Source organism: Aptenodytes patagonicus, chromosome 10 (assembly GCF_965638725.1).
Source record: "Aptenodytes patagonicus chromosome 10, bAptPat1.pri.cur, whole genome shotgun sequence".
NCBI lineage: Eukaryota > Metazoa > Chordata > Aves > Sphenisciformes > Spheniscidae > Aptenodytes > Aptenodytes patagonicus.
In genome coordinates, this window is record NC_134958.1 from 21,534,351 (window position 1) to 21,554,478 (window position 20,128).

Sequence of the window (20,128 nt, forward strand, 5' to 3'; positions counted from 1 at the left end):
ATTCCTGCAGCTGGGATGCCGGGCCACCATGGTGGCATGGCAGGAGGTGCTGAGCATCAGCCTCATCAACCGAAGTTTGTATCTGCCACGCTCGCATACTAGCTGCTGCTGCAAACCAGCCAGCTATTCTTGTAGTAAAATCTTTTGCTGGACTTGCCACATGCATTTTCCTCAGAAATACGCATTTTCGTCTAATTGCCTAGGAAGAGAAAAAAATGAGACAAGTGCAAGTTTGATTTTGAGTGTAATAAAACTAGTTTATTTACACAGTAACATGAATGCCACAGAATACACAGCAAAGTACCACAGCAAACCAGAGTGTAACTGCCCCTGATCACAAAGGAAGGCTTGAAGTTTATATACTTATTTATATAAAAACGTGTAAATATCAATATGAAGCACCAGATAAAGCAATGCAACCAGGAATTCCAAATACAAGTTATCCACAAGAATGGAGTTGAAATAATAATAATAATAAAAAAAATCCCTTATTCAAGGGATTTAAAGAAATCCCATTTATAAAAGTCCATTGATTTTGGAATCCCTAATTTAAAAATAAATTTCCCCCTTTTATTAAAAACAAGAACATATTCTTAAATGCTCAGCATAATTAAGTTTTAAAAGAAAAAAACCCAAGGATTTCCACTGCAAAACCTTCTCATACCAACAAGCCAAAGGACAAAGAAACAGAATTTTCGAGTCCTTTTTGAAGAGGTGTTACTTATGAAATGGCTATATTCAAATTTACACACTTTTAAATATATATTATATATACAATATATAATATATATATTTTCAAGCAAAAAGGAGCAAAGAATGCTTTTGGGATACAAAAATTCATATACATACATATATATATTAAAACATGCCCATATGCACTCATATATATATGTATGTGTATATATATATGAACAAATATTTCCTCCATATAAAAAAGTTCCAACCTCTTCTAAATCCCTGAAATCTTCCCCTTGGATTTATGGAACAAAAAAAAAATCTTTATAGTCTGAAGTACAAACCAAATTCTCAAATTCTGTAGAGTGGTGAAATGCTTATGTACAGGTAAGTTGAGGATTTCATTTCTTACTGGCAACTCTGCTTGATCTGAAAGCATTCTGTGGTTTCCAACTAAACGTAGAGCGGAGCACCAATGCAAGGAGACTTACAGGAAATTATTTAAATTACATTCTACATCTATTCAAAAATCACCATCCTTCTAATACTGCATCCAGGTGAATAATAAAATCCATACAAATATCTACTAGAAATTCTCTGCAACACAGCAGTGGGAAAGACTTGCTCCTCCTTTTGGAGCTGAGGGTGCCCTAAAGAAATTTCTCCCCAGTATTTCTTTTGAAAAGTATTTTTTGTGTATTCCTCCCTTGAAGTGTTTGGAATCCAGATGATTGTTTACAGAATATTTCCACAGATGTCTTTTTATAGAGGTATTTAAAATTCTATTCTGCACTTCTTTCATGTTACCTTACTCCGTAACTAAATCATCATCACATCTCTCTCTACATGGACTGAAGGGCTCTGATTGTGCTCTAGGTTTTACAGGAGTTTCGGCAGAACCAACACTACCCTCTGCAAGATCAGAGTAAAATAGATGGCTAGTCATGCAGGGAATAATGGTCATGTACTGTTTCTACAGACAAACAGCTTAATTCCAATTTGATGAAAGGGGGAAAGGAAAGTGCATTAAAAGGTCTGATTCAGTTTCCATTATATACCTCAGAAAAGTTACAATTGATTTAAATAAACCAGGACTATTTAATTTATATTTACATATGAATTTAATTGCTACCACAAACAAAAAAGGAATTAATTTAGGTGGGGCATTGCAGCACAAGAATTGAGCACATATTATTTCAGCAGCAAATACTATTTTTACATGCTAAAGTTAAGGACCTACAGTGTGAAGCTGCTGAATAAATTCTCCAAGTAGCTGAACCCTAATACACATGTGATTTATTTAAATAATATATTTGTCTCTCTAATATGTGGGAATTCCCCTGTGTTAAAATGTCAAGATGATCCATTCATACCTTGTGGGTGCTGCTGGGATGCGTGGAGCATAAAAGATTTAAGGTGGAACATTTCTGTAAATGCTCCATGCATTCTTGTCTGTGGGCCAGCAACATGATATCCTAGCTTGAGTTATTGATTTCATCATGTCTGAATATTGAAGTGAGACCAGGCTTCTATATTTGGACATTCCAGAGGCTCCAGAATAAAATTCTGGATTCCCTCATTCCTGAAAATTTGTAGGCAAGTTTTTACTAATAGATTCTCTTTATATTCACTTGGTTATGCATATTGAGTGGATCAGTTCTGAGATTTGAAAGATAATTAGTGAATAAGTAATTCCCATTTAAGAAATACAAACCAAAACTATCTCAGGAGTATTTATTTTTCTTTTTAGAACTCCTGTTTTAACAGAGGTTTGCATTCCACACCACAGAGTATGGTGTGCAGCACATCCACTACTTACAGCAGGAGCAGCGCATCTTACCTTCACCGCTTCTTCCAGACTAATTGGATTCCTAACCTCCTAAAAGCTGAGTGTCTGCAGTAGATTGTCAAAGCAATAGGCTTCTTTTGATGCTGTGATCAGTCTAGACCAATTGACTTGTTACCCACTATTATTCTCCCTGTGTGGATGCCAAATTTGAAAGCCCACAATTTTCTTACTTAAGGTTTATGCTGTACTACAAGCAACTTAAAGGAACTCATTCACATAATCTCCAAAAACAAATCTCATTGAATAGATCAACTCAGTGTCATACAAAGTACAGCATTTAATTTTGTAAAGTCTTAATGTGGGCAGTATTATTTCTAGGGCTGTTATGAAAAGAATAAGATTTCCACCAACTGACCAGCTACATTTTAGTTTTTTGACAAGGCACTAAACATTGTGAATCCAATCACTGTGCTCTCTCTGTAACAGTAGAGAGGTTTTTAATGGCTCTAATAGGATCAGAAACCACTCGTCATAATTCTTCAAACAAGCATTTGATTTTTCCAGAAATTAGTTTCCACTGGAAAAAGCTTTACAGTTCATGTTAAAAATATTTGAATGACAGCTTTTATTAATAGAAAAATATATATTTACAGTCAATACTGTTATCTTAGATTTGCAGCTCTTCCTATTTCTTGAGCTTAACTGAAAGTGCGACATTGCTAAAAAAAAAATTCAAGATCTGTGCACATATTCAGGTAAGTTATAACATGCACAGCCAGGGGTTTTGTTCCTGTCATACACAGGATCCCAGTTACAAACAAAGCGGGTTTTTTTCCTTTTGCTTAGCAATTATGCTGTAGCATTCTTAGGATTTGTTTACAATCAGTTTAACGCATACATTCTCGGATATTTATGTGGCACAATCTGTTGCCAGGATGGAGAACCACCACAAACACAGTTACAATCATCAGTTACGGGCATATCTGCAAAGTCAGCCTAAAGCTCCCCAAGGAATAGCTCAGGCCAGATTGTGTTCGACTACTTTGACCATTCTTTCTTTTTTAAAGAAAAAAACCAAACACACAACATTACAAATTGCTAAAGTTTACCCAGTGCTGTACAAGAAAGAGATTGGTAGTGAACATCTATCCATGCTTGATTATACTGCAGAGCTAAAATGAGTATTGGTTCATCACAAAAGATACAAACTGAAATTAGATAGCTAGAGATACAAAGGCTTCGGACCAGCTGCATTAAATACATATGGTTGTAAAACATTCAAAATTCAACTTTGCACGTGCATGTTGACATGAAAGTGACACTGAGAACATGTGTCCATAAACACGGAAACACCTACCGGCTTCAAGGAATAAGCCCGCTGCAATGGCAAGTGCTCCAAGAATTGCTCGTACAGCCTATATGAGTTAGGTGAGAAGTTATGTGCGCACACGCACTATGAAACAAACACAAAACCAGACCACAGAGAACAAGAAGCCCTACTCGTAGCTCAACACATTGTGACTAATAGCTAGCAGATAGTATGCAAGTGACTTGTCATGCTCAGTGTATTTAAGCTATGAGAGCATTGGCCTCCTGTGTCCGGATAAAGCAGGGCTGTGCTCAACATGTGTGAGTGTAAAGGTTCTTCTACGAGCTGCTCAGCAGTAGTGTAGAAACTTTCTTTCCCGATGTAGTGGAAGTACCTCAACTACATACATTGCACTTGGGCTTTTAATGCATTGTCCTCTTTTTCTGCCTCAATGCCACCATACTAACCTTTTTTCCAAAAAGAGAAAGAAAAAAATATATATATCACATTAAAATATATTATCCTTATCCTTGCCTGATCCTTCACTGATACAGGTGAATCAAACAAAAGAATAATAATCAGAAGTTTAAAAAAAAAATCTGTAGAAAGGTCACAAAGACAGCCTGTATACTACGGCACAATCGATGTAGGCTTCCACACACTATTCAGCTTAGCTCTGATAGATGCCAGAGAAGAATAATATAGACATTTCAACCCCTCCAAATGTACGGTGTGGATCCAGAGCTAGTTTTGCTGACTTCAAGCCTGCAGGGCTGTTTGTTCAGTTTCCATGCATCTGGTCCAAGCATGCATATGCTGTATAAAGTGGCTATTTGTTTAAAGGCTGAAGTGAATTGATTCCTCACAGTTTTAACAATTAAAATGAAACATCAATCCATAAAAAGAACACATGGATATCTGTGCATTTATGTGCCAGGAAACTAAAGGAAGGGGCTGCAGATCTAGCATCAGGTAGAGGCTGATGTGTAAAGTGAACACTGTAATGTACAGCTTTAAAAAATACATACAAGAATTGCACATAGATCCATAGGAGAGAAGCACAGGCTCATAACTAGGGCTGTCTGCTTTCCATCACCCAGTCAGAATATTCGGTATCACTTTTTCCCCTGCATCCAGATCAATTCTTCAGAGTGATTCAGGAAACAATTCAGAGCCTAGCAATACTGAGCAAAGACACCACCTGTAAAACTGCAGACGTTCCATAGGAAATGGCCGTTAGGTCAGGGAAGGAAGTCAGCAATGGCCTCAAAGTGAAAAGCTCCTTCAGGTTGAGTTTTTAAAAATTCTGTCTCTCTAATCCTCACTAATTCCTGCTGTAGTCCAAAACTCTGTCTGCAATGCTCTTCGAGCTATTCTGACAACATTCCACTTTTAGGGTGTTGTCTATAGCAACATTAGAAAACACTAGTTACAACAGACAAGAAATATGCAGCCAAACACCACTGTGGGAAAAATGGATCACAATACTGTTAGTTGTGGCTGCCAAACTTAACAGCTCCCTCAATAATTAAACAAGTGTTTTTGCCCCCTTGTTTTTACCCTTCAGAGAACTGTGTCTGCAGTAAAAGTGTCTCCATGTGGTCTGTTAGCTACACACAGACAAGCTCTAAACATTTCTATCTCCTGCCAACATACCAGCAGAGCCAATTTCAGTCCCACTTTGCAATATGGCACAAGTGACAAGAGCAAACCAACATAAAACAGGAGAAGTGGCTGTTATTTTCATCCCCGATTCATAGCAGTGATTGTCGGAGAAGGTTATGTACGTCCTATCCATTTCAAGTCAGGCTTTAGCGCCTTTTGTGATGGAAGGGGAATTTCAATTGCCCACCATGTGTTGTATTGTTCTTGTATAAACGTGGTTATAGCTACAGTACATCAACAGTCCAGACTGGTGAATGTCATGTAGGAAAGGGGATAGACAAAGTCTGCATATTCTGCTTTTTAATGCAGAGGTCTTAAGCTGAGGATAACGGTCTGATTAAAGCAGCATTGTTGAAATCACGGATCCGTGGTTAGAAAGGATATGGGTAGGCAGTGAGTCAGAGGCAGAGAAGGAGGGAAGAAGACTGAACATAGATGCTTACTGCCCACTGACACTTGCCGCAGTGAGCAGGATAACCACATCTCGGGAGGAAAAAAAGAAGGTGTAAAGTGTAAGAGAAAGATCAGAATCTGTTTGGTTGAGACCAAAGGGAAGAGGAGTCCAGCCCACTTGTGGGGGACTAAGCTGAGAGAAAATTTTGCATGGTATGTGGAATGGAAGCAAATTAGTGTTTTGTGGCACAGTGGATCATTCGTCTCACATTTACAACTAATCCATTTCTGCTTATGGTCACTGCTATTCACTAACCAATGCTACATACGGAAATGACAGAAACTACCCAGAAGAGGAGGGCAATTTGTTTACTGCAGTGGTAGAAATAGTGGTATCGAAGTTTGCTCTCCTTTTCAGCCAGATATTAATCAAGTTACATACTGTCTGATCCAAATGCAGTCATGTATATATAATCAATCCCTAACAGGCCTGGCAAAAAAGTAAAGTTTCTGTCGTATTGGGTACAGGATGCAATTTCTCCAATTAGAACCTATTTGCTCAGAGTTGCTGGCTTTGATATCTAGGCTATTTTTTAACACTTGTACAAAGTGTGAGCCCTAGGGCTGGCTGGAGTGAGGGCTGGGGTGGAGGTGGGGGGGTGCTTCATGAAAAGCAACAGGCTCTACAAACTAGTGCTGCTGCATGATTCTCACAATGCGATGAAGTGAGTCTATAGTGGCAAAAGCCAGATATTGACAACAAAGCCAGTCTTCCAGAATAACTCCACAGTCCCTGTCCAAGGACTTCTCTGCAAACTTGATCATCAGCAGCGTCCTTTTGATATCCAGCCAGTTCTGAAGTACAGCATCTCTCCGTGAGGGGGTGGAAGATGTACTTAGAGCATGGAACAAGTCCTCACGTGGACCCCAAAGCAAACACTGAAGGATTCCCTTGGCTTCTGATATCAGGATCCTCTCTGAAGGGTTGGGATTCAGCAGGCAGCTGGCAAGTTGTTGAAGCCCTTGAGAGTAGAGGGAACGGCAAGGAATCTTGGGGAGATCAGCACGAGTATACTCCTTCTCCTTCAGCTCTGGATTCTCATCAAAGGGATTGGGTAAGTGCAGCATTTCGTAGATGAGGATGCCAGTCTGGAACTCATCACACTTTTTGTACTGTGTTGCAGTGATGATTTCTGGAGCTAGGCGGGACTGATCCCGTAGGACCTCAGGATCTACCATATGACTCTTCTGCTTGGCCTGGGAGAAATTGCTTACTATTAATCTGGCTGGGCAAGCAGTGTTGGGACTGGGTTCCATGGACTCAGAGCTCAGAGGGCTGCCTCCTGGTCTGGAATGAACCAGCAGCAGGTTCTCTAACCGCAGATCACAGTGTGTGATATGATAGGGTTTCAGGTGCTCCAGACCCAAACACAGCTGTAAAAGGAGTAGACAGACCTGCCTCTCATATAAATCTGGGCTTTTTGCATGGCGGGGTGCAGATTCTCGCACAAAGTCGGCCACTGTTAAGTACGGGACCTCCCGTGTGATGACCACAACACGGCTGCGTGGCTTGCTGATGGTCCCCTGGTTGCTTGAGCTGTCTTTCTGTAAAGCCTCTGTATTGGAAGGAGTGTCTCTGTTCTTTTGCTCAGGCTCTTTATCCTCTTCTTCCTGCTCTTCTTCTTCTTCCACCTCTGGTGCATCGGCGTCCTCCCATGGAAGGAGGCGAACTGGCACTTCAGCAAGGAAATGGCCACAGTCCTGTTGGATGTTAAAGTTGATAGCCAGACTCTGCCGGATAGATAGGCTGTGATAGTACTGCTGGGATTCCTTAGCTTTGCTCTTACAAATCTGGGGGAAGAAAATAAACAGAACAGACATAACGTAACTCTTAAATTTGTAAATTCTATATCCTTTTTTTTTTTTTAATATGTACCTTGTTGATGGGTATCCACAGTCTAGCCCTAAACACAAGCACTGAAAAAGTTTTTACTGAACTGACCTTGGCAGAGTATCTTAAGGCACATGAAATGTTTCCATTGGATAGTAAGCAAATGCAGACCAGTATGTGTAGGCAGCTCTCCCTGTACATATATTATTCAACGGAAAATACAGTTAAGGCAGGTTGTGCTTTTAGTCAGAATAGCAGCTGATATATGGTAAATTCACAGTGAAACTTACTTTACAGTTACTTGCTTATCCATATAATTTTATTTTGTGTTCTTCTGTCAGCTTTGTGTGACGCTTGAACAAGATAAAAATAATCAATAGCAATAGGAGATACAAGGAAACATGCATAGAATATTTGAGGATATGATCAAACGATTGCACATGACTGAGAATGGCATACCAAGTTACCACCTGCCAACTGAGTTAAGTGACTGGATGCATGCTCCTTGCCCACTGTAATTGGGAACTGAAATCTATTAGCTGCAGCTGTGTCATGCTAACACATCATGTCTACAGTGAGGGGTGTATGTGTGCATGGCAGGGGCCGTTGGCAAGCATACTTGATGTCGCTCAGGTGATGAACAGAAACTCATTAAACATGGTATCTTAATTGCTTTCAATCATTGGTCAAGATCCTAAGTTTATGTTTTTATTTTGCCATATACAGCTGTATTTAATTTCTGTCCAGAAATATCTTGTTGATATATTATCAGAATAATAATTATCCTTATTAATTGTTTGCACTGCCATAACAGCTGGCAGCTCCAATCCCCTTACAACAGCCACTGGACAACCTCTATTAGGGCCTCTGTTCTAAGGCATTTACTGATTAAAATTACAGCCCTACAAAGACTCAGGCATGTTGACCTTTGCATATTAACCTTAGTTCTACTGACTTCAGTGAGATCGTTCAAAACGTGTAAGGTTAAGTGTATGTTTTAATCTTTACAAGGTTAGAGGCTAAGTATTTAGTTGGTATAATGCACCAACGGGTCTTAACTGCAAAGCTCAGAGGAAGAAAAAATAGGAAGACATCTCTCTTCAGACGAAGTTGCAGCTTCCCTTAGCACATCTCTGAAAGCCAAAGAAGGCCAGATAACAAACATTAGTAGAAGTCAGCACTAGTTCTACACAGTCACAACAACCAAGGAGCCCAGATCTCATACTAGCCCTAAATATAAGCAGTAAGGTGACTTTTCTCCCTGTTTCTCATTTTTCCCCTTGTCAGGAACTTACATAGGGTAAGTTATAAACTTAAAGAAAAAAAAAAGAAAAGAAGAAAGAGGAAGGAGGGAGGAGGAGGGAGGAGGAGGAAAGAGAAGAAAAAAGAGAGAAGAAAAAAGAGAAGAAAGAAGAAAAAAGAGAGAAGAGAAGAAAGAAGAAAAAAAGAAAAAAGTTTTCATCTTTTATGTGCTTATGTGGTTAAGAAACATATAGTTTAATGGGAGATTTAGTCTTTTCTGCTTGTTGATCAGAAAAGTGCATTGTCAGATAATGATATGAAAGTAGACACAAGTAGTAACAGTATTTTGATTGTCCTCCTGTCTTTGATAATGTGCATGTTTCCATACTTCACAAGGATTTAAATTTCCCTACGTATTATGTACACTATAGCTTAAACTGTCTGTTTATAACTGCCATGCACAAACAAAACAAATCTGAAAAATGCATTTTCTAGTCAATTTTATTTAAGAGAGGAAAGTCATCATTTTCTGGAAGTGTTGATAATTACTCTCTTTGTACAGTGGCTCTTGCCGCTTTTCAAATATCTTTTCAAATGTATTTTATACTGTTAGAGGTGAAGTGAGTTATCAATGGAAAGTCCCCCCCTCTTCTCTCAAGGGTTAGAAAAGTTTAAACAAATATAGCAAAAATACAGCATTAACCTTTGAATTAGAAAATGAAATTAGAAAAATATCAGCTGATTGTCTTGGAGACTGAAGTCCCCCAGATTTATTAAATACTTAATACTGCACAGACAGAAGTAGAAAAGTGTTGTATAGACCCTACCAGCATGTATCAAATCTGATTGGGAGAACAGCTATTAAGGAAAACGAGAATAGTTTTGTCTTCAATGCCCTTCACGTCCATGGCCTTTCTCTTGTACAGCCAACCATGGGGATAATCAATTCCAACTGCAGAAAAGGTTCAGTGTGTTGTTATCCAGCCTTTAGTTTTTAAAAATACTTAACTGACCTAATCCAAAATATGAACTCATTCTGAAAGAGTTTAATTTTAAGGTCAAGCTTACTTGCTGATAAGAAAAGTGCAAAAAGCACTTGCCCTTAGCTATTGTACTATATTTTGTGTTACCCACAGAGGATTTCTAGTGCCACCTGCCAGCTAAAAGTGATATTCTATTAGGAATATATAATCCACAGAGTATTTGCTCTTAAAACAATTAATACTTCTCAATTTGGGGAATACCAAAAGCCATCACTATTGGGCATTTGTGGGATTAGATTTTTTTTTTTCTTTACTGGTTATCTTCTTTAACAGCAGAATAAGGCAGGAAAATGTAACTTTTCCCCTCTTCATTGTTTTCTTTTCGAAAATAACCAGCCCTCATTCCTCCTATCTTTATTCCTAACCCTCTGATTCTTGTTGCTCTTTTCTGGATTCTCCCCATTTATTACATCTTTCTGAAGAGTGGTACCCCATAATGAATACAGTATCCCAGTTAAGACCTCTCCAGCATCAAGCAGAACAGAGCTTTATATATAATGATCCTTGTAACACTTCCCAGGGCGAACAAGTCACATTATTACTGTGGTTCATGAAAACCTTCAGAGCAGTGTCCACGCTAAAGTCTGAATCCACAGCAGAGCGAAACTTTCCCCAATGTCACTTCTTAAATACGAGTTTTTGTTTCAGACTCCTCTCTTTATATCAATAAAACAGAAGTTAAAGTCTAAATAGTATTATGATTAAAGTCAATACTAAAATGACTGCATTCATGAAAACAGTTTTTCCCTCCTTATTCTGCTGTTAAAGAAGATAACCAGTAAAGAAAAAAAATAGTATCTAATCCCACAAATGCCCAATAGTGATGGCTTTTGGACACTTTTACTTCTCTTGTTTAATACAGGGAAGTATATGGGTACATGAACATGCATGCAATATCTACAAAGACAAGAGAGCTGAGATCTGATTAGAGATGTATTTTCTGCTTCTTGCTTTTTGTTTACAAACAACATGAAGTGAGAAGTGGAAGAGGCAGCTGGGTTATTTAAGGCTGATTAAATTGCTGACTATACAAACACTAAAATTTGTACACTAGATACTTTGTAATTGACAAGGGGAATGGAAAGCTAGGCTGTCTAGAAGCAGCACCCAAAAACTGGAGTATGAGAACAAATCGGACACCTGTCTGAACTCATAAAACAGTTTCTAAAAGACAGACCTGCAGTAACCCGATGTTCCTGTAAGTGTCTGGCTACTCTTCAGACTTTTGCTGTGAAATACAGCTGCATGAGTCTAGATAAGTCCTGGGGTTTTAGACTGTAGAGTTCAGATTCTGATTTACCAATACCTTTATTAGAATGGGGAAAATGTACTGAAAGCAGTGGAGACAAACTAAGTTTTCCTATTGATCTGTTCGAAGACAGTTTATACAATGTAAATTTTATTTACTGACAAACTTCTTGTACTATTTTATCATTTTCTGAGTTGCAGCTTCTACTCAGAAATGTATTTTATATTACCATTTTGCAACAGAGTAGTGAATGCTAGTGTTTAATACTATTAATGGGTAATAATGCTCACCCTAGCATTTTATATTGGAGTAACTCCACTATCACCTAAAACTATCATCTGAATGACCAAGATTTAAAATTTTCAAAATGGTTTGAGTTACACTAAGTTATGCAACCAAAGTCTATATTTACATTTGAAAAGATTTAGGGAACAAATTGTGAAATTTGATGGGCTCATTAGCAAGTATTTTAGACTGCTTGTGATGAATTGCTAAAGGAGTGGATACAGAGATTCTCTTCTGATTGTGACAGTTAATGCTATGTCAAAACCGTGAGTAAACAATGGCCCAGTTTTCTTTGCATGATTTTTAAAGCTTTTGTCTGTTCCAGTCATCTACTCTAAAAAAATATGGAAATCCTGTTGCCTTTTACATATATAGTATGTTGAATTCCTATTTTTGGGCACAAGAAAAGAAAAAGGTGAAAATACTTTAACTAAAACACCAACAGGAAGTAGGATCAATAGTCATTTACCATTTGCTTTAATGAAATACAATCAGCTGAGCTATGAAGCTATGAAGATGTGATAATAGCAGAAAGAAAGGTGTTGGTAAGGGCTTGGCAAGCCTTATTTCTAAAGCTGATAGAGCTGGTTGTTCAAAAGATGAAGCAATGTTGGTAAAAAAGCCCTTGCATATGATGCCAGAATGCAATGAGAAAAAAGGAGAGATACAAGTAAGGAAGGAATGGAAAGTTTCCACCTTCCTTTTCATTGGAATGCACTGTCATCACGTATCTTTTCTTTAGTGCATCCATATGAACTAAATGTCTGTCACGTTTATAGGGACAGGAGTTTCTTTACAACCTGCCATTCCAATTTCCCCCCTCCTCCCCCCCCAAGATTTTAATTTTTCAGAGCTTCTAAAAAACTGTTCTGCATTAGCTTTTATTTTTCTTTTATGAGTCCAGTAGCCTACTGTGCCATCAACTGACTTCCACTTTACCAGCAGGGAATCTCATTTCCACTCTGTCCTATGCATTTTACAGGGCATCAGTGAACTTAAAGTACGATGAATATTGTGGGAAATGAATTTACAAGTGCTGAAAATGAGAAACACAGAAGATCACAAAGACTGCACCATCTGTGCTATTTTATTGTATTGCACAGAGGGACAACTGCAAATGAAATTCTGTGTAGAATGAAAGCTTGCTAATCCCAAATTGATAGCTTGCTCTTGGCACAACCTTGTTTTCCAAGGAGGCCAGTTTGATCTCTGATTGACCTCATTTTCTTGATCTGGCCTTGGAATAGAGCTCTGACTTTTTAACGATGTGCCAAAATACAGAATTCTACGCTGCTGTGACTGAACTTGGAATGGGCTAAAAGTTTAACGTCCATAGCTTTACTTTTATCTGAAGCATGAAGTTCTGGGATGACCTTTAATAACACTTCTGCCAAGAAGCTCCACTAGGAAACTGAATTACCAAAAAAACACCTTAGCACACTGTGACAAACTAAACATAACTCAAAAATAATTGTCAGCTGCAACTAGGAAACTGTCAGCCAAATTCAGCCCGATACTATTTACTTCTGCATTGCTCTATTTTATACTTGGGACAGGAACCTTAGCAGAAATCCTAAGGTTTTACCAGAAGAACTTCTGCTGCCCTGTAACAATCAAAGCAATAAATTTTAACTGCTCCTTTTGAGCTGTTTGCACCTTTACAATTCCTGTTATCCTACCTGAACTGCATTGCAACACGTGCCCGTGGCCAGAACACATATGCTGCAGGCCATAACCCTGCTGGTTTTTTATGTCTGTATTGTTTCGTGTGGACTCTGAATCATGATTTCTACGTGTCTGTCTATGATATTGTACAGTAATTTCCTTGAGAGTTTAATACTAAAGTGGAAGTAGTTTACGTCACTGGCACAGTAATTATCTTGTTTTACTCAGAATTATTCATTCTGAGTAATCTTTTTTTTTTTTTTTTTAAATAAAAAAGATCCCTGTCATATCACTGCCTTATTCAGTCTGTGTAGGGATACTAAGAATTGAATTTGTCCAATCCACTTTGGACAAAAAGCTGGTGCTCTCTGCTGCTTTTACTTTTCCACTACATATTTGGAATTACTGATAAGACTGTGGTTTCAGGGGAATGTTTATCCATATTGTCCCAGATCTACCAACTACTTAGAAAATGGTACTGCACTTAGTGAAGGAAAAATACCTCAGGGACTGGAATTTTATGGAAACCTTTCTTGTAAGGGAACTTCTATTTTTTCCATTTGGAAAAGCAGTTTTCTGATCACAACTTATTTACTGTTTTTATTTATAATGGTTCAGTCAAAATAATTTCCACATGGCTTCCTGCAACTTTTTTGCACAGGATGTTTACTAGCAAATTAGGTGAGAGTGAAGCAAAAAGCATAATACAATGCTTTGAAACAACACACCCCTATAAACAATGTTTCCTTTAATATCCACACCAACAGAACAAGTTGTGCTCGTTCTCCACCAAATTTATCAGAGCATCTCTTGCTGGTGATACCTCCAGAATGTAAAGGTGCACTGGTACATTCATCTGCACAAAAGGTTCATTCTTCTAAATTTAATTCCACAGTAGTCAATTGGTTAAAGCTTAATTTTTAACAGTGCTTTTGTAATTCTACTTTTGGAGATACAATATTAAAACTTTTTGGTTTTTTTTGGACTTACGTATTAACTCTTAACACCGTTTGGGGGTGAATCTCTTGTTTTCTACAAAGAGAATAATAATTAAAAAATCCCATTATCACATTTTTTCTCAAATCTAATATTAAAATCATAGAACTTAAGAAGTGTCTGAATTGTTAGCCAGTGTTGCGTGGGTAGTTCTACAAAACTCAAAAGAGCTACATAAATTTCCACTGTCCAAAGATGTGGCTCCATATACACTTTCAAAGTGTATTTCTAAGACTTGATAAAAAAATAACTGGAAGACTGTATTTTGGAGTCAATAGGCACACCATTTTAACCTCACTATTTTTGCCATCCTGTTTTGGGGACAAGGGATTTAAAATGGCAGGAATACATAGCTTATTTGTTGGAGGTAGATGATTATGTAATTTGGCTCACACAAAAAATACCCATGATAGCAAAACTGGTATAGTTGTTAAAGCTAAATTCCCCAAATCTCTGCGTAATGTAATAGCAATCTGTTGTTATGAGATTTTGTACAAATCTGATCCTGGACTGATGACTTATAAGTCAAAGATCAACTTGGGGCAAGTGTTAAGACAAAGTTGAAATTTACTGTAACTGATTTTAGGGGGAAAAAACCCCAACCCAGTAACCACAGTTTAACCAATGCTACATAATTCAATATATTAGCATAGAGAATGCAGTAATAAAAATATGCACCAAAGAAACACACAACTGAAGAGAACCCAACTTAGCTGAACACATAATACTTCAGATATGCGAAAGAGAAAATGAAGACAGCAGTAGTCCCGTATGCTCGTCCTGCTTGGCTTTTAAAGAAATCAGAGAACATGCGTAGTGAGAGTATCTTCCTATATCACATTAAGTGCTAGGGAGGGTATTTTCAAGAGTAACTTTTCCTCTCATTGTAACAGCACAACAGCTCACGGTGACCTCCAGTTCAAGGATATTTTGTGGATACTTCACTCACTCTCAAGACCATCACACCTATTACACTGCAATAAATTTTGTTAGTCTGAGAACTATTTTTAAGACATCTGAATTATGAGAGAAAAAAAATATAGCACATATTTGACGATGCTACATTGCTGTTCTTTCTTCTCACTGGCTTTCTAAAAGAGAAACATATTTAGGAGGACAGTAGATAAGAAAACAACTACATAAGTCTTGTCTGTGAGGGAATATTTTAAGGGCACATCCATACTGTGCAAAGAGGAATCACATTAGTAATAACCCAAACCTGCCTATATAGAAAAATACCACTTTGGGTCCCAGAAGCAACCATTTTTGCATCATTGTATTAAAACCAAAAAACCCCAAACTAATTAATGCCAGACTGTTGATTCTGCAACCAGAGTAGATTGCCAGATATATTACCAGAACATACCGAGAACCATGGTCTGGTTCTCGGCTGTTTTGTACCACTGGACGTGGCATCCACAAGACATCCATATTTCATTTCACATCTTTTCAAAAAGAGGTCCTTGATAACTAAAGAAATATAAATGGTTATGGCCACAAATCTGCCTTAAAAAGATGCTTTTCAAGTTTCAGACGAACATTATCAGTTGCACCAATCTTACCTTTTATTTTTTTATATCTTTCTTGTAAACAATCATGCAGGAGTGGTAACAACATTTTGTTCCCGTAAAGCACCACCCTTCTGAGAATGTCAACATGCTCTATAAGGAATAATCGATTAGGCCTCACACACCTGTGTTGGGTAATAAATGTTTTATCTCAGTTTCAACAAGAAAGAGTCAGAAGTTCGATGATTTACTCAAGGTCACACAGGAAGCCTGACAGAGCTATGAGTCTCAGCCGTCTTTCTCACTATCATCCTACCAGATAAACGTTGAGAACTTTAGAGATACAGCGCTCAGAAAAGACTACCTATATAGAAGTCCATAAAGTAACAACATCTAGCGAGATAGCTGCCAACTATTCATTAATATATTAGCAGTAAATCTAGTAAATCTTGTTTCTTTTATGTGTTAGCTGAAGAACAAAACTAGACACAAATCAATTGCTTGTTTAGTAAAAGGCCACAAAACTAACACTGACAGGTTCCACTTTTTTTTTTTTTTTAGTATACCTTACAAGGCAACACTGATGGCTAGACAGAGCTTTTGAAAGGCTGGTAATGAACACTGGTGAAAATATAAGACCTTGTATGGGAACATAAAGATATATTAGCCTAGAATTTACGTTTAAAATTACATGGCTCTGAACATGGAAAACTGAAATCTTTTCTAAGAGCGATAATTTAGTATCATCTGCATGCAGAAGAACCGAAGGATTTTGTTATTGCAAGTTTCCAAAAGGCTGCTGACACATGTTAAAATAAATACAACTTTTTCTTCAATATTTAATTAAACAATGACCATGGTAAAGACTGAGTTGTATTGATTTTGTTTTAATAATTTTGGAGCTGCAATAAAAACAGATGAAACTTAAACAGCAGATACCAATGCCACACATGGTTCTTGATAGAACAAACAGCCTGATTCTTGGGAATCTTACTTTTCACACAGTGCTGCTGCAAGCAGCACACACTTATATTTGTAGGACCTATCACTACTGGGTGTGTTGCAGATTATGGTTATTGTTATTACATTTTGTTACTAATGTCTAGGGTTACCGTTTTTCAAGCCCCTCTTACCTTGACTGCATAATTGTTGAGAGGATCTTTTGCATAAGAAGCTGGGTAGTAAACTGCATCGCCTGCCTCGCAGCATGGCTTGTCACTGGTTAGCCTGAAATCCGACCAGCTGTCCACCCCGAATCGCAGCTGGTCTTTTTGTCCGGCCATGAACAAGTCTTCACATTTAAGTGCCAGCTTCTTCAGTGAATCAGTGTGAAGGCTTCGGATTTTACCTACCACCTCTTCTCGGTTTTCAATTCCTCGATAAAGTGCTTGCCTTTGCGGCTTCTGGACACCTTTGCCCTGCTTAGTCTGCGAGATGCGTCTCCCTGTTAGAGACTCCATGCTATTGGAACACCGGTCCTTAATACTGATAGTGGTTAGGCTGGAAACACTGTTAGTTGCTGAGGTGGTTGCCCTTAGTTTTTCTGTAGGCCTGTCCAAGGAATCTCCTGACTCATTGTCCAGTACCTTGAGTTCCAGGCTGACCGAAGAGCAGGCGCTGCTCGCTTCCCAGTTGGTGTCAATGTCATAGGTGGGATTGGCCACAATGCACAGGTTGTTCTCCAGAGCCTGCTTCTGGAGATCTCTGGGAGTCGGCTCTGTGTTAGCTCTCAAAATTGTTTTCTTTGGCAGTGGAGGTGGTGTTGGCTGTAAGTTGTTCACTGTCTCCTGGTCTACTAGTCCTCCAAAGGCAATGGCATCATCCAAAGCTCCCTTTGGTTGCCTCGGCTGTTTCGGAGGTATCATGGCTGCTCTAGACTGTCCTGTGTAATAAGAAGACAACAGTAATAGAAGATTAAAGTACTTTGCATCTGCTGCTCATATTTGCACTCTGCAAAGAAGTTTAAGGCAAAAAAAAAAAATGTTGACTAGGACCGCCCCCCCAATATTTGAAGAAAACCTAAATACATATCTGAAAAGATGAACATACCATCACATACAGCCAGTCTTTATTTGACCTTGGCCCATATATTATAATCAGTTTCAGCGCTAGCAATGCTGGCATTTTACATCACATAGGATTAATGACAAAAAGTGCAAGCAAAAACCAAAAGTCAATTTTGGCACTCTGGCCAAATTCTAGTTTCAGTAATTATACCCAGCCTCCCGTAATTCCTGCTGCAGTCAATTGACTGTAATATTATTCCTTACTTCCTATTCAAATGTGCTAAAACTGTGGGTGGATGCTTTACATTTCAGACTGTAAACCAGAAAACTTCAGACACAAATAATGTAATTTAGATACTTCGGCGGTCACATTGGAAAGTCAGGACTGCCCTAGCAGATTCACTCAAAAACAAGGAAGCCTACTTTCACTCAGGTTGACCAGTGTGTTGCTACTGCTTTCAGTGAGAGTAGGATCATATTTTGAGATTACAAAAACATAAATATTTTCTATCCTACAATGTAAAACTCACCCCCCCCAACTTTCTCTAATACATTTCCCTTACTCACTTGCCATGGGTACCTTTGTTGGCAATACTATGTTCATAGACAACCTGATCTAGATTCAGTCAAGAGATTCCAAATGGCAGGTTACATACATGAAAGCATGGGATTTCTACTGACAGACTGGTTTCAAACATTCGTGTGCTTCTAGGGAAGATAAACTTCCTGTCATGTGTTTTGGATGGCTTTTAGAGAGGACAGTTATGTTTTATAACTGCCAGAGTCCTTGGAAATGAAGAATAAATAAATGACAATAATATAAGAGAGAATAAAAAACAATAAACAGACAATACAAATGACCAACTCGCTGCTCTGGGACAATTAAACAGTTGTTACTCATATCAAAATGAGATTTTTCCGCTCTTAATAATCAACTGCTATTTTCAGAGAAATTATTTTATAAGCTTTCTACTACTCCTGTGAGGTTCATTGACTATCATGGTAAGGTAGGAAGCCAATTTTTACAGTTGTAACACAGCAGACATGAAATGGATGCTCTGTATAATTGTAGCTGAGCATCTTTTCTGATAAGGGAACAGCAAGTAGAAAGACACTATGACTATTTGACTATTTATAATATGTGCTGAATCCTTGTAAAGAGAGGACTGAATTGGAACGCTGAACCAAACTGGGGGGATCTCAGATTCAGATTTGAATTACATCACTTTGGTCCATAATTAATAATAAATGACTTCGCAGTCTATGAAAGGAAAAAAAGATAGCTTCCTTTACACTTTAGGATATGTTGTTACAGTTTTTATGAATACTACAGAATCTAATCTCTTGGCCAGGATGCACAAAAACTTGGAACACTAGGTTAGAATGCTGAAAAGGACTTCATAATTTCAGAAGATCAGAGAGGACTGTATTTTTAAATACAAAACAAACAGAATAGCCTTGGCTCTTGAATTCTTAACAACCATTCTCTTTTCAATTATTCCAAGGAGACGACATCACAAATGAAAGTTATATCTCTATCTTTTGTTTAAGCTCAAGAAACCCTCAGAAAAGCCTTATGGATTTTGTGATAAGCCTGGATATTCCAATGTTTAAAAAACTGAATTTTGAGCACGAAATTCCATTAGCTTTGTAGATGCCTGATTGTCAGGGAAGATTGCGTAGGACTACTCCCCTGGGTCATCACTTTTTAGCTCCCACAAAATAAAAATGTTCAAAGGCTAGAAATATTGGAGAATCCCTGCATGTCTCTCAAATCATTGTCAAGGTTTCTTAAAAAAATTGAACCCTCAAGGGACCCTCTACTGCTCCTTTCTGATCTTGGTATTGCAGTGATCGTGCTCTACAATAGCAGCTCTTCCTCTCACCATTTGATATGCTGCAGCATATAACACTGGTGCCAGTTGAGCAGTACAGGAACTCTACCAGAAAGGTACCTTTTGCAGAGACGAAGAGTGGCATGATTCAGAGTCAAAAGCAGAATTGATGTCTGCATGCCAGATGCACACATCCAGATGCCACAGTCTTTTGCTTAATCCTGAGACAAGTTCATTTCTACTTCGTATCCATTTTCTTACTTGTCCAAACATGTCTCGTCTTCCACAATTCCTTACTCTTACAAAATCTGTGACCTATGTACTTCTCCCCCTAGCAACATTCTGTGTTAAAGATCACTTGCCTATTTTCTCATTCTTACCCTCTTCCCCACTATGCTAAAATAGGCTAACTGCTGGGGTTTTGAGAAAGGCTACTATTTCAGGAGGCAGTTTCCTAATATGCGTTGCTTGTGTGACTTACTAATCCAAGGACTGCACAGATGCTAGAGGGAAACAGCAAAAAACCAAGTTAGAGCAAGATACACATCTCAAGCAGTAGCAGCAGAAGCCCTCTCCA

At 38.2% G+C, this 20,128-nt stretch overlaps 1 protein-coding gene across 8 annotated transcripts in view; it reads right to left on the bottom strand.

Moving 5' to 3' along the window:
- Positions 1-236: 236 nt before the first annotated feature.
- The window catches only part of PEAK1 (pseudopodium enriched atypical kinase 1), a 123,357-nt gene continuing 103,465 nt past the window's right edge, over positions 237-20,128 (bottom strand). For 7 of the 8 annotated variants that reach the window (XM_076348471.1, XM_076348470.1, XM_076348468.1 and 4 more), the window contains 2 exons: positions 16,844-17,592; positions 237-7,682 (listed from right to left, as the gene is read on the bottom strand). In XM_076348471.1, the coding sequence (XP_076204586.1) occupies positions 6,522-7,682; positions 16,844-17,592 (1,910 nt within the window). In that variant the 3' untranslated portion in view covers positions 237-6,521. Of the gene's footprint in view, positions 7,683-15,782; positions 15,896-16,843; positions 17,593-20,128 lie in introns of those variants that run through there. The other variant, XM_076348474.1, reaches the window with a different exon arrangement.